General features: G+C 35.5%; 2 protein-coding genes across 5 annotated transcripts in view; one reads left to right on the plus strand and one right to left on the minus strand.

Moving 5' to 3' along the window:
* LOC148944655 (solute carrier family 35 member E3-like) overlaps positions 1–4,996 on the minus strand; it is a 100,597-nt gene extending 95,601 nt beyond the window's left edge. Inside the window, exon 1 of one of the 2 annotated variants that reach the window (XM_089100187.1) lies at positions 4,755–4,993. In XM_089100187.1, coding sequence (XP_088956313.1) covers positions 4,755–4,946 — 192 coding nt within the window. In that variant the 5' untranslated portion in view covers positions 4,947–4,993. Of the gene's footprint in view, positions 1–4,754 lie in introns of both variants that reach the window. The other variant, XM_089100188.1, reaches the window with a different exon arrangement.
* Positions 4,997–10,067: 5,071 nt separating this feature from the next.
* The window catches only part of LOC148944656 (carbohydrate sulfotransferase 11-like), a 179,915-nt gene continuing 175,475 nt past the window's right edge, over positions 10,068–14,507 (plus strand). For 2 of the 3 annotated variants that reach the window (XM_089100144.1, XM_089100145.1), the window contains exon 1: positions 10,068–10,154. In XM_089100144.1, the coding sequence (XP_088956270.1) occupies positions 10,147–10,154 (8 nt within the window). In that variant the 5' untranslated portion in view covers positions 10,068–10,146. The remainder of the gene's footprint in view (positions 10,155–14,507) is intronic. The other variant, XM_089100146.1, reaches the window with a different exon arrangement.

Raw genomic sequence — 14,507 nt, forward strand, 5'->3', positions numbered from 1 at the left:
TCCGATTATATTATATGGTAAATGAATAAAAGTATTGTATTTTAGACGAACTCTCTACGATCTATTTTTAGCCTCTCGAACATCCCCAGTTGGTACGCCTCATTAGTTTGGTCATAGCCTAAGGCACACTACCAAAGTTTAATTACCTTAGGGCCAGAGTTAATCTCCCCTATAAAGGGAGAATAAAGGCATCTACAACTACAACCCCCAAATACCAATAAATAACACTTCACAACAAATCTGCATGTACATAATATGTTTTAATGCAGTTCAAATTCCCCTCAATATTCTGTCAAATTTTCACCTTCATATGTGTAGCCTTAATTGTACTAATAACATAGTAGTAGTGGTAGGAGTAGGAACAGCAGTAGCAGTAACAGTGTTGCATTAGTAGAAGTAGTAACAGTAATAGCAGCAGTACCAGGTACATGCTGCCTTTTGCTCAGTGGAACATTCCACTCAAGATGCTCCAGAAGTTTCATCTTGATACAGTAAGCCATTCCAAAAATATTGCTGAAATGCCTTTAACAGTAATCTTTGTGGACAGAACAAGTTTTGATTTAGTTGATCTTTCCTCTTAATGTTTTTGGGAAATGGTGGACATGAAGAGAGAAGGGGTTTGGTTGCCCTTGAATCACTTTTGACTCATAAAAAGGGCACCATAACTTCCAATTCCAATCAAATGAGCCCCACCTGAAATTTATACAAAAACCCATTCCATGAAACCTTATATGCCCCAAAGCCATAACTTAAAACCCTTGCCCTAGGGCTCTGGGGAGTTGTGTCAAACCTGGGGGCATTGTTATATGTTTTCTTGACCAATTTGAACAAAAAAGTTATCTCATAATTTTGATCAGTTGCATTTGGGGAAAAGAGGGTATCAGGGGGAGGGGGCTAGTTGCCCTCTGTGACTTTTGACTCTTAAAAGGGAACTAGGACTTTCAATTTCCAATTAAATGAGCCTCTTCTAAAGTTTATACAGCGTCCCTTTATAAAAACCTTATATGCCACCATTGCCCCAGGTATTGAGGTGTTGTTTCTGCCTTGAAGGCCTTATTATATGATCTTCAGACTATTTTGAACAAAATGGCTATCTCAGAACTTCTATCAGATGCATTTGGGGAAAAGAGGATGCGGGGGGGTGTGCCCTTCAATTGCTTTTGACTCTTAAAAAGGACACTAAAACTTCTGATTTCCAACCCAATGAGCCCCTCCAAAGTTGATATGACCACCCCTTCCATAATAACCTTAATAATGGGCAACTTGTATAGCTTATAGCCCTTGCCCTGGGGGTTGTTATCCTCAAAGACATGATTACTGAACCTTTCAACTACACTGAACAAAATGGCCATCTCAAAATTTTGACTGGATGTGCTTGGGGAAATGATGGGCAGGGGGGGATTCCCTCCAATCACATTTGACTATTAAAAGGGGACTAGAACTTTCAATTTCCACTCAAATGAGCCCATTTCAAAATTTCTACAAAGACTCCTTCTATACAAAGAGCCCTGGTCTGAAACAAAAAAAAAAAATTATAATACATTGTTCAAACCTTGTTCTTTACTTAGGTAGCACTATGATCAGTATTATTTGGCATTGTGAACCAATCACTGACAAAAATTAAGTATAAAAATCTATGGAAACCCACAAAATTAGGGAATTTTGTACATTCTCAAGAACTACATCAAGGCAATAGGGGGGGGGGGGGTAGGGATTAACAAATGTAAACTGGAAGCAAATCTAAAAATATAATAAACACAAATTTTGAAAAGAAAAAAAAAAAAATTTTATTATACTTCTTAGTTTAGAACAGGACATAAATTTACCCCCAATGGCTTAAAATCCAACTCAAACCATTGGAATCCATTAAATAATGTTTTAAAACCTAGAATCAAGGAAAAGTAGACTCTAACCAAAATTTAAGAAAAACATTTATTATCTAAAGTTATGACAGGTCTTCTATACAATTTTCAAGCCTTAGGAATAATTAGGAAGTAGAAATAGGGGTAATGTTATGTTACAAGAAATAAATTATATAGAAAAAAAATACAATATTCAATCCTCTTTTCAAACGTAATAATCAATACTGCAGTGGAATGCCAGCCCCCCCCCCCTTTGATGGGACTGAATATAACCTTAGACTAAATACAAAGGTTTGCTGATTTTGCTTCTTTTTTTTTATTGGCTTTATCTGGTATTATAAATGAACTGTTGATGAAAAATAACCAACAAAACCAGCAAATTTGTGTGTATAACCAAGGGTTAGATGTTGCACCATTAGCAGGTGAGGGCACAATTACAACAGTGATAATTATATTTGGAGATATTACTGAATATGAAATTGAATAATATAATTATTTTTTCTATCTGATTTTTGTGTCTTTAAACTGAATTTGAACAAGATGTGTGCTTATAAACACACATCTTTCTGTGGCATTATTTGGGCTTTGAATTCATTACAGGAAGTTTCATTTTCTAAACTTAACTAGCCTGCTTTCCAAGATAGCAAATAGCCTAGGGTAAATTTACATAGCAAGACAGAAATCAGATAGAAAATAAATGGCCTTCCAAATACTGCCATTGTAATTGTATCCCAGGGTTCTTAATGGGGTTGGATACCTCCCTAGGATATATAATTCTTTTTTTTAAATCAGTGATTTTGTCAATTATAAGCTAATTGTGGTAAAATTCTAGATGAGAGATACTTTTGCTATTTAGGAAAATAGTTGTGTCATGAGAATAAAACTTTCAGGAATGAATACAGTCTAGATGAGTTGTTTTTTGCTCATATCTTTGCTCTTCCTCTATTTTTAAGGCTTAGAAAATTGGATAAAAGATAGGCCCTGTACCAGCCTTAAACTTTAGATAAAATGTGTTTTTCTTGAAACCCTAACAAATCAGGATTTAGCTGAGCTATGATTAGGCCCTGGAAACAATCCAAGAAGTTTTATTTGCACAGATCAACTCCTTTCTAAGTGAGTAGCATAAATAGCCTCCTATCTAGAAATTTATTCTAACTGTTGAGGAGAAGTAAGCACAATAAAACAATACAAACCAAAAAATCAACAAACTCTAGTATATGGTCCAGGGCTGTGTAATACTCTTTTGGATATCCTCTTATGAACATAACACTATAAGTAATGCCATCCAATTCATGGCATATTCCTAATATTAGGCTGTGGAAAAAGGGCCTAGATTAGGCCCTGGAAACATGCCTTGAAGTTTTATTCACCCAGCTCAACTCCTTTCAAAGCAAGTAGCCTAAATAGCCTCTTATCTAGAAATGTATTCTAACTGTTGATGAGAAGAAAGCATAATAAAACAATACAAACCACAAAATCAACAAACTCTAGTATATGGTCTAGGGCTGTAATACTCTTTTGGATGTCCTCTTGTGAACTTAACAATATAAATAATACCATCCAATGCAATGCTTATTCCTAATATATTGGTTGCTACCAAGACCATGGTATCCCAGCCTTTCCGCCCCTCCCTAATGAGGCCATATAGAGCCCTAAGCTAGTTTTTATACACTAAAAACTTTGGAGGAGCAAGGACATGGAGGGGGGGTAGTTGCCCTTCAATAACTTTTGACTCTTAAAAGGGGCACTAGAACTTCTGATTTCCAATCCAATGAGCCCCCTCCAAAGTTTATATGACCACACCTTCCATAATAACCTTAATAATGGGCAAAGAATGGCCTATAGCTTATAGCCTTTGCCCAGAGGGCTGAGGGAGGTCATCATCATCAAAGACATAATTAATGAACTTTTAAACTATGCTGAATAAAATGGCCATCTCAAAGTTTCAAGGCATACTGGATGCATTTGGAGAAATCAGAAATGATGGTCATGGGGGGGAGGTCCCTCCAATCACTTTTGACTATTAAAAAGGTGACCAGAACTTTCAATTTCTACTCAAATGAGTCCTTTCTTAAGTTTCTAAAACAACTCCTTCTATACAAAGTGCCCTGGTCTGAACCCCCCTCCCCCACAAAAAAATATAGGCCTATGAAATACATTGTGCCAACACTGTTCTTTACTTATACAGCACTATTGTGTCGGATACCACCAGATGGCTATTTTGACAGTGTATGTATATACAAATCTTTAAATTAGCCAACCATCCAACCAGTATTTCAAGCCTAGGAGTCTAGCTAGACAAAAGGAAACATTAGGAAAACAATTCTTACTCCATAATATGTAGAATAATCCTATTTAACACATTTTGCAGGAGGAGAGCCTTTATCTTCACTTCTTTGCTTGTTTTTCTAGTTTTTCTAAGAAATTCATGAATTTCTTAGAGCCCAGGCCCATAGGCTATATTTGCAGAATATATACCCCTACCCCCCTAATGTGTAAATATATACCTAGAATTGCATCCTCAATCTAAATATAACATCTATTTGCATCAAAAATGAACTTTACTCTCATATTAGCCATGTGGTGGATGTCTGCTAGGCAGCACTTAGGCCTAGGCAGATCTAAGCTAGCTTTTATACACTAAAAACTTTCTAGTTGTGATTTCAGTCATTAAATATTTGGAAAGAGCATTGATTGGAGAAATGAACAGTATATTATTTAATCTTTTACTTTATCTGATTTGTCTTTGTAATTTCAGTAGCCTAGCCTACTTTAGGCCAGTTAGCCTAAGCTTGTCCAAATTCTAGCAGAGATATAAAAACATCAAATGTAACCAGCTCTTAAAAAAATTGATTTTTATATTCACATTTAATAACACAAAGCATGTCTCACCTTCTGGCAGAAAATGTTGAACTTTTCACAGATGTATAATCCAACAAATGTCATCACAAAATGTATGAACGTCAGGGTTACATTAGGGAACCCGATTTCTTTATAAATCCATTTGTTTATCAGAATGACAGTGATTGAACAGACTATATTGCTTATTATAGCAATACTTTTCCGTATATTTGACTGATCCATTGAGAAGCAATTCCAAAAATTCAAATTTTCTGCCTCTAAATTATATAGTTCAGTTTACTAAATTCAGCAAAACGACTTTTCCTTTGTTATCCCTGAAGTTTTTTGAAAATACGGCTCGCTTGGCAGTCGTATAAGTTCTAACTGCCCAGAAATTTTTTCTGAGCAGATTTGTTTTTGGACAGAAAAAAAATCTGGGAATTCCGGATTTTCAAACCGGAACAAAGTTTTCACTGTCCAGATAGTTTTTCTGGATAGATTTTTGTTCTGGCCATCGGAAAAATTGGCTTGAGATTCAAAATGGATCACAGGCTACAACAGTTTTGTTATTGTGCTTACTTAGAAGGAGAAAGAAGAGAAAAGGCTTACAAGCCTCAAAGACTACGAGAAAAAGAAAATTTTGGGTCACAGACTTTGAATATGAGAAGTGAAAATGGTGTTTGAAACTTACTAATCAATAACCTGCGTTTGACGGATGCAGATTGGTTTCATGACTATTTCAGAATGTCACATAAGCAATTTGATTACCTGGTTGGTCTGGTTGCACCATATATTGCAAGACAAAATACAAACTTCAGAACAGCTATTTCTCCTAAAGAAAGGCTTGAAGTGACATTAAAACATCTTGCAGCTGGTGGTACACAGAGAAACCAAAGCTTCACATATTACCTGGGAAGGTTGATTGCCAACTAAATTATATGGAACACTGAATGCAATCTGCCAAGTGCTGTCCCCATTATTTCTATGATTTTCTAGTGAGCAATGTGACTGGAAGGAAAATGCCCATGAGTTTGCAGTGAAATGGAGCTTCCCCCAATGTCTTAGAGCTATTAATAGGAAGCACATTAGAATCCAGGCTCCACCAAACTCAGGGTCACAATATTTTAACCACAAGCAGTTCCACAGTATAGTCTTGATGGCTATGTGCGATGCAAACAATCGGTTTGTCTATGTTGACATACGCAGTTATGGTCGGCAAAGTGACGGTTCTGTGATTGGCAATTCAACTCTTGGTAAGAAAGTGATTGACTGTACTTTAGATCTTCCAGCCAGTGATACAATTGATACAGGAAGTGCCACCTACTTACCATATGTGATTGTTGGAGATGCAGCTTTTCCCTTGAAAACATAATTATTAAGACGCTATCCTGGTGATCACCTTTCAGTACCAGAAGAAATTTTTATTTACAGGCTTTCTCGTGCTCTAAGGATAATAGGAAATTCATTTGGAATTTTTGTTCCAATTTTGTTCAAAAAAAAGTTATGAAAAATACAGTGTTTTTGTCTCTCTCACTTCCATTGCTTGTGTGTCTGGGCGGGTGTTTGCTTTTCTCAGTGCCTGTCTTTGACGGTTTGTATGTCTGAATATATATATTTGTATGTGTTTTTGTCTCTCTCACCTCCTTTGCTTGTGTTCGTCTGGGCGGGTGCTTGCTTGTCTCAGTGCCTGTCTTTGTTGGTTTGTATGTCTTAATCTATATATTTGTATGTGTTTTTATTTCTCTTACTATCTCTACCTATGTGTCTGGGCGGATGTTTGCTTCTCCCAGTACCTGTCACTGTCGGTTTGAATGTCTGAATCTATGTATTTTTATGCATTTTTGACTCTCTCACTCTCTTTGCCTGTGTATCTGGATGGGTGTTTGCCTCTCTTGCAGTGTCTGTCATTGTCAGTTTTTATGTCTGAATCCAAACTCTCACTCTCATTGCTTGTGAATCTGGGTAGGTGTTTACTTCTCTCATTGTCTGTCTTTGTTGGTTTGTATGTCTTATTCTATGTATTTGTATGTGTTTTTTGTGTCTCTCTCTCACTTCCATTGCTTGTGAATCTGGGTGGGTGTTTGCTTCTCACAGAGTCTGTATTTGTCGGTTTGTATGTCTTAATCTATGTATTTGTATGTGTTTTTTGTATCTCTGACTTCCACTGCCTGTGTGTCTGGGCGGGTGTTTGCTTATCTCACTGCCTGTCTTTCTCGGTTTGTATGTCTGAATCTATAGAGTTGTATTTGTTTTAGTCTCTCTCACTCTCTTTGCCTGTGTCTGGGTGGGTGTTTGCTTATCTCAGTGCCCGTCTTTGTTTGTTTGTAAGTCTTAATCTATATATTTGTATGTGGTTTTATCTCTCTCACTCTCTCTACCTACGTATCTGGGTGGGTGTTTGCCTCTCCCTGTACCTGTCATTGTCGGTTTTTATATCTGAATCTATGTTTTTTTATGCATTTTTTACTCTCACTCTCTTTGCCTGTGCATCTGGATGGGTGTTTGCCTCTCTCTCAGTGTCTGTCATTGTTGATTTTTACGTCTTAATCCATACTCTCATTTTCTTTGCCTGTGTGTCTGGGCGGGTGTTTGCTTCTCCCAGTGCTTGTCCTTGTCGGTTTGCATGTCTGAGTCTATATAGTTGTATTTGTTTTAGTCTCTCTCTCAGTCTCTTTAACTTTATGTCTGGTCGTGTGTTTGCTTGTCCCAGTGCCTGTCACTGTCGGTTTGTATGTCTTAATCTATGTAGTTATATGTGTTTTGGTCTCTCTTAGTCTCTTTGCCTATGTGTCTGGGCGTGTGTTTGCTTCTCCCCATGCCCGTCCTTGTCGGTTTGTTTGTCTGAATCTATGTATATGGTTGTGTTTTTGTCTTTCTCTCTTTAGCGTACCCTAGGAATAATGGAAATATAACAAAGTAATAGATATCATAATTTTAATGAAATAATGACATATATGATATTAATATAAATATATGGTAGATACATTATTATACATTATTAATAGCAATGATCAACTTTGGACCTTTTGAATCTGTTCCATAAAATAGTTCTCCATGTTCTCTCTAGATATTGTAGCTATTGTCTTCTCTTAACTCGTAATCGGTAGAATAATCATTGTTCCATTTTGAGTCATACACAATATTTACTGGTGTGTCACCGAAAGGTTCAATAGGCGTTTCGTCTTTAGTATTATTTGATTCATTGATTGTTTGATTAATGGTAGTAACGTTTGCTGGCACTTTGTTTTTCATTGATTCATCTTTATATTTCTTAGTGATATTTTCTACTAATGCTCTTTTTATTCTTCCGGCAATTTCACTGTCTATTACAACATCATTTTTACAAAGGAAACAGTTCCGGCACGTAGACAAGATATGGCTTATGATATTAGTAGAAGAGTAGGCCTTTCTTTCTGGCTTTGCTTTCTTTTGAATGCTAATATCTAAAAGATGACGATAGGTCCTATCAACAGGTAGCATGTTACCGGAAGCAATAGCAAGAAGATACCCCTCTTCAGCCACTATTATTTTTATGTTAGCTTTCTCTTTGAGTGCAATCATCTCCAGTGATCTCAATCTCGCATATCCACCATTTGTACAATGGAATTTTTTGTACTCCAAAGAAATTTAATTCCTTACTGTCATGACGATGCATGCATACGTTTCCGATAGTGCTACCACTTGTACTTATTTCATAGTTTAAATACTTCTCTTTGTCAGCATTCAATCTTATAATAACACTATCATGTGGACACACTTTCTGACAATGCTTCATCTTCACTTTTTAGAGATATTAGTTATGTTTTTATCGTTCCACTGCGTAAAAAATATTGATTTAATACATGCAGTAAACTAGGTAGTGTCGATAACCGACCATAGAGTACCAGTGGGAAAGCCGCATTGTGTCTATGAGCTAGGTTAGAGTATAATTGTTAGAGCCGTAAGCATATTTCATGTCATTTTAAGATACATAAAAAAAGTTGAATAATTTCCAAGTAAAAAAAAAATTAGTCCAATAAAAAAAAGTGCTAGGCTACTACAAACAATATTTTTCTAATAGTAAAAGTCACGACAAAAATTTCTATATCATTCTCATTTTGAATTTGGAAAATATTAAATGTGATTTTTTTTATGTTTTAAGTATGTTTAATGTCATTCTAATGGATGTAAAAAAAAGTCGAAAAAAGGGGGGGGGGGGGCCCAAAAAATGGGGGGGAGGGGTCCCTTGGATGTTGGGGGTAGGGGACCTTTGGGCGTTGAGGTCCTTGTTGGCTAGGGTTATTGGTAGTTACAATCCTTGACGGTTCATACTCATAATCGTCTCACTACTTGATTTCCAAGGATTTTTAAGGACTGTTCTGAATTTCTTTATTAAAATTCATTTCTTGCCATTTAAATCTCTATTAGTATCAACTTTTTAGTATACTAGGATGTTAGAGCATATTTTATAATGACAATACTGTTCAAGCGATACTTGTGTATTATGTAGAACACCTGGGAGAAGTAAAGCTAGGTCAATTCACAAGGTCATTTTATCATAGTTAAACATTTCCAAAGATTGATGCTGTTCCAAATTTATAATTAATTCCCTGTGATTTAAAAACCCCTTTGGGCTTACCTTAACTGGTAATTAGTTTAACCCTTTTTACAACCTTCATACAATCCGATCACCAATTAAGATCATTTTCACCCCTATTGTTCAATCACCAATCAAGATCATTCATTTGCAGAATTATGCCAGTATAATATCTTTTTCGTAAATATAGTTATTTATCCCATTTACTGTCATTAAACCTACCGTCGAATGCTAATAGCCGGAATCTTTGCTGCTGGCCATATTACAGAAAAGTCCAATAAACCTTTAAATAATTTATATTAATGTCTCTTGTAGGCGTCAAATCCATTACGTATCTGCGCATATTCCTTGTATAGTTGATAGTTATTAATTCCCATATACCATCATTAAACCTACCATTGAATGCTAATAGCCGAAAGCTTGGCTGTTAACCATTTTACAGAAAAGTCCAATAAACCTTTGAATACAAGAAAAATCACTCCTTATATTTGAATCCAATTACTAATCAAGTTATCGTATATGGAGTAGCCTCCGCTCTCTCGGATTGGCCCCCAAAAAATGGGTGTTGCCTCAGAAACCCGTCTGGTAAGACATGTACTGTTCGTAGTAATAGTTGACTGCCCCTGGTAAGGTGTGTAGGTGTGAAACTGCACATATATTCTTGTGTAATTCCTTGTGTAATTGAAACCTTATACAGGCTTACTACTGTCCACTCCTTATCAGTTATTTATTATCACTAAAAAGTAGCAAACACTGAACTAATCACTACAAATTGGAAAAATCATATTTTCACATGCAATTTTGTTAAAGAGATTATTTAGCTTAGGAAAAAATTAAAGAAAAAAAGGATTATTTCAGGGACAGGATATGCAAAGGTAAGATTATAAATGCTAATCATCGAGAAATAAAAGTGACTGTACATAAATATGTAAAATATTTTATTGCTTGGACTTTTGGTTAAAGAGATAATTAATATAGGAAAAAAGGATGTAAATCATGCAAAAATTTTTAACTCAGGGATGGATAAGAAAAGAAAAATTCAGCCAATTAATACTATAATCAGCAAAAATAGGTATAGAAAAAAGAAAAAAGAGAAATGACGTGAAAGCAGGGGGATAATAAGGAAAAAAAAGAGTTCGATGGCTAAGATTAAAGTTTACTATAATTTATAGCCTTACTTTAATATATTAATAGCCTTCTAAATTAGCCCTGTATCTTATGGCTCTGCTTTACTTTAATCGTGAGACCATTACTACGATTCCAGCTACAATTGCAGCATAGTAAAAGACAACTTTGGTATTAACCAAAATTGTAAGAATTCACTGTAAATGAAACTGTCTAATGAAAGAAAATTTAAATTAACATTAAATGTTAAATTGTAACTTTTATTCAGATTTAGCTTAACGCCAATTTGTAAACAAAAAATCGCGAAGAAAGGAAACGAGGACAATTAACAGCCAGTGAAAAAATTGAAAAATTATGCAAATATTTCGGTCAAGACCTCCGCTTGACCGTCCTCAGTGCAAAATAAAACTGATAAAAATGTAAAAACCAAACCTTAAAATAAAAACACCAAACTAAAATTGGACGACCCTTTCCTAGTAACGGTGAAAGGGTAACTGAATAAAAAACACAAGTCAAAATGGTATTTCAGAATTTCAATTTCATGCCAATTTGTAATTATGAAAACAGTTTTTAGGGGAATTGAGGGAAAGACCCCGAAAACTCAAAACATCCCGTCAAATCCAATTAAAAATTAATGAAATTTCTATCGTCGAAAGCAATGGTATACTCCCGCTTTCTCATTACAAATGATTTTAAATATTATTTTCAAAAGCAGTTTGCATAAATACGTTCTGAGGTCACATTTGCTGTACTTGACGTTTGACGAAAAACGAAAAAAAACGGAAAGAGTGTGAATTTCACCCGGATTTTTCGTCTGTCTGAAAACGCCTTTTGGTTTCTTAAATGTTCTTTGTTTTTTTATTTTTTTAATACCAAAAAAAATCCAAAATTTTACGACGTGTGTCCTTTAATTTGATTTTTTTTTGCTCTTTATGTGCTTCTGGAAAGTCGCAAAAAGAGGAGAAATAAATGACATCAATTGAAACGAATGTATATAATAAAACGGCAGAATTTGATAATACGACGGTAAATAATTCCTAATTATTTACGAGCCATATTAAACAAAAAATTAATTCTGATTCAAGTTTATATAAAAATGGCATTATTAGTGCCAATTTTAAGTATCACATAAAACTTAAAAACTGCCACTTTCAAGCATCACTTTTGAAACGGAGATGGTTGAAATTTTAGTTTGTACCTTCTAAGACAGGTACTTTTAAGTGAGTTTGCTGATATATATATATATATATATATATATATATATATATATATATATATATAAACTCGATTGGATACATTGATATAATGCTAGATGGAACTATACGGAAATAACACAATAAATCATTGCTTGTCAGGGGTTTGTAGAATGATAAACAAGAAAGTTTCTTCCTCTCACGAACATACATTTCAATGATTTGAGAGAAGCAAAGAATATGATTCTGGCAACGATGCTAAACGCCAAGAGGGACTAGCTCAACTTACATCTTACCCTCCAAAAATGAAAAAAAATCTATATCTGAATCAAAAAAAGAATTGCCCCAGGTTGAAAGAATTGGCTTGGTTTAAAATTGCTCGTGACAAAAGATGCAAAAGGGTTGTGGTACCGATTGTGGTACAGGATTATGGAATAAAATTCAGAGTCAAACATGAATGCACTTCACTTGCTCCTATCCCATAGGATAATCGAATAAAGAACAGACGTCAATGCTAACTGAAGATGAAACGTGAATATAAGGATCAAGAAAAAAGTTTGGGGAGGAATAAATATCAATACCAATACAGGGCAAGAACGAGGCATGGGGCTGCCGGGTGAAGATTTGGAGGGAACAGGCTGTGACTGGTATTGGGAGAGAATGTCTCCTAGGGACCCTAGTTTGGCAGGTAAAGGGATCACGACTTGCCCAGCTGTTGTTTCTTGATGAGCCTAGCTATCTTTCAAGACTCTTCTGAGGGGTTCTTCATCAAGTGACTGCTCCCCCTGAAACGAACCCAAATACCCCTTAGAGTTGTTGATAAGGCAGATCCGAAATTCCTTCCCAAGCTTTTCCAATCCAATCCAAAATTCAACACCACCCGATTTTTCCAAAACCCGCTGTAGTCCTTTTATATCTACCTTTTGATCATCTCTGGTTGTCCCAAGGGGTCATTTCCTCCTTCATCCCCCTAAGATCCTTGGTCCTCTCGTAGTTTTCTAATTTTGCCAAAATCTTACTGTTCAGTCGTTGCAAATTTAATTTGCAAATCTATATTTCTTTTTTACATTTGATTTCCAATTTTCTCTAATTTTTCAGTCACGCAAAATAAATAACCATCAAATGTGAATTGGACTCCAGTGTCCACCATCTTAGACTGAATTTCTCTATTGCTGTATCGTTTTACATTTTTTTTCTCTTTTATTCTCTTTTTTTTAAGAAGAAATAAATAGATCATCATCGAATGGGAACTGAATTCCAACATTGATTTTTTCATATATGACAAGATTTTCTCAAACTTTTCGCAGGAACATGTGCACTATAAATTTGTTTTTAATCTTTTGTGGCCCATTAGGTGCCTCATCTTTGATATATATTACTTGAAATTCCTTATTTTCTAAAAAGTCTCCCAAAAAATCATGAATTTCAGAAACATTTTCATTGGCAGCCGGAATTTGTACGTCTCATTTTTCTACACAAGTTGACCTGGTCGATCCCGCCTCTGCCTTTTTCCTACGGAATGCAAAGATTTCTCCCACCGTTATAAAAGTCATCTCTGCTTCCCTTTAGGGGTTTGCTTCGCCATTTCCTTATTCTTAACTCTCCCGCGGAATGTCGTGCCCTCCCTTGGTGTTACACAGAATTCTCTCGTGTTAACCTTAAATAGTTGGCCAACTGAAATATTCAAGAGGAAGTTTGAACTAGGTCGAAAGCGAAAGAGAATAGGAGATTTATAAGGGTTGAATCATTGGCGATTTAACATGGAAAGATAGGGACTAAAAACCACTAGAGCCACTTACAATGTAGTGGCTGGTGAACTTATAAAGAAAAGTAGAAGCTCTCAAAGAAAATTAGATATTTAATGTGATTAATCTACAACGCAATAAAATTAAAGCTGAAATTTCTCATTAAGTTATAATTAATCATTTGTTTTTATTATTCAAAATTATTTTAAGTCAAAATCCATTTTGCACAAAGTAGGTCTAGGCTAGGAAAATCTTGGCAGGTTATTTAGGCTAGTTGAATTTAAGCTGGTAGGCCTACTGGGGACATAATTCTGCTTCTTTTACTCTCCCTTGTATTTCAAAGTATTTGAAAAGGCAAGCATGGGCCAGTTTTTGGTCAACCAAAGTCGTCAAACGTTTGATGGCATTGCTATTTTTATTTTTGACTTTAGCGCCGGTTTCCAGCCACATAAATTTCTATATTCCTTGATGAAAACTTAACTATATTGAATGTGGCTGAATCAGCAACTGGTAATTTTTGTGGGATTCTTAGAGAGGAGTGGCTTAACAATCAAAATTTTGCCAAAGAGCCAAATGGCTGAACAATCAAAGGAGCAATCAAATAGCCGAGTCAATCAAATGGCTAAGTCAAAGGAGTGGCTGAACAATCAACATTTTGCCAAGGAGACAATCAAAGACCCAAAATTTTGATGGAAAGCATCAATAGCCAAGGAGACATATTAGACAGCCTTAGTGCTACTAGACTTCAAAATTAAATAATTTTGCAGACCCAATGCCTTTGAAATCCTGAAGCCAGTTAACGACTTCACTAAGCAAAGAAAGCTGTTTAGTATTTTTTGGTAGACATTTGGCTTTACTCTAGGTACATTCTCTCTAAGCTTCAAAAGAATATGAATGCTTAAACTGGGATTGCAGCTGGGACTCGAAAGCGGTGTAGACATTCGAATTTCCATCTACCCTGTCCCATGGATCTAACCCTGAATCATCAAGGAGATCCAGACACTCTCCTGCCATATTCGGAGAAGGAGCGTAGGTCCCTAAATATAATTTTGATATTGATGCATTTATTTAACTTCAACAACAATTTACATACAAAAATCACTATAATTCTCCCAAAACCAAACGGCTGACGTAAGATGAATCAGGTAAAAAATACACGCATATA

Source organism: Artemia sp. Qi Xiang Cuo, chromosome 14 (genome assembly GCF_049724085.1).
Source record: "Artemia sp. Qi Xiang Cuo chromosome 14, ASM4972408v1, whole genome shotgun sequence".
Taxonomy (NCBI): domain Eukaryota; kingdom Metazoa; phylum Arthropoda; class Branchiopoda; order Anostraca; family Artemiidae; genus Artemia; species Artemia sp. Qi Xiang Cuo.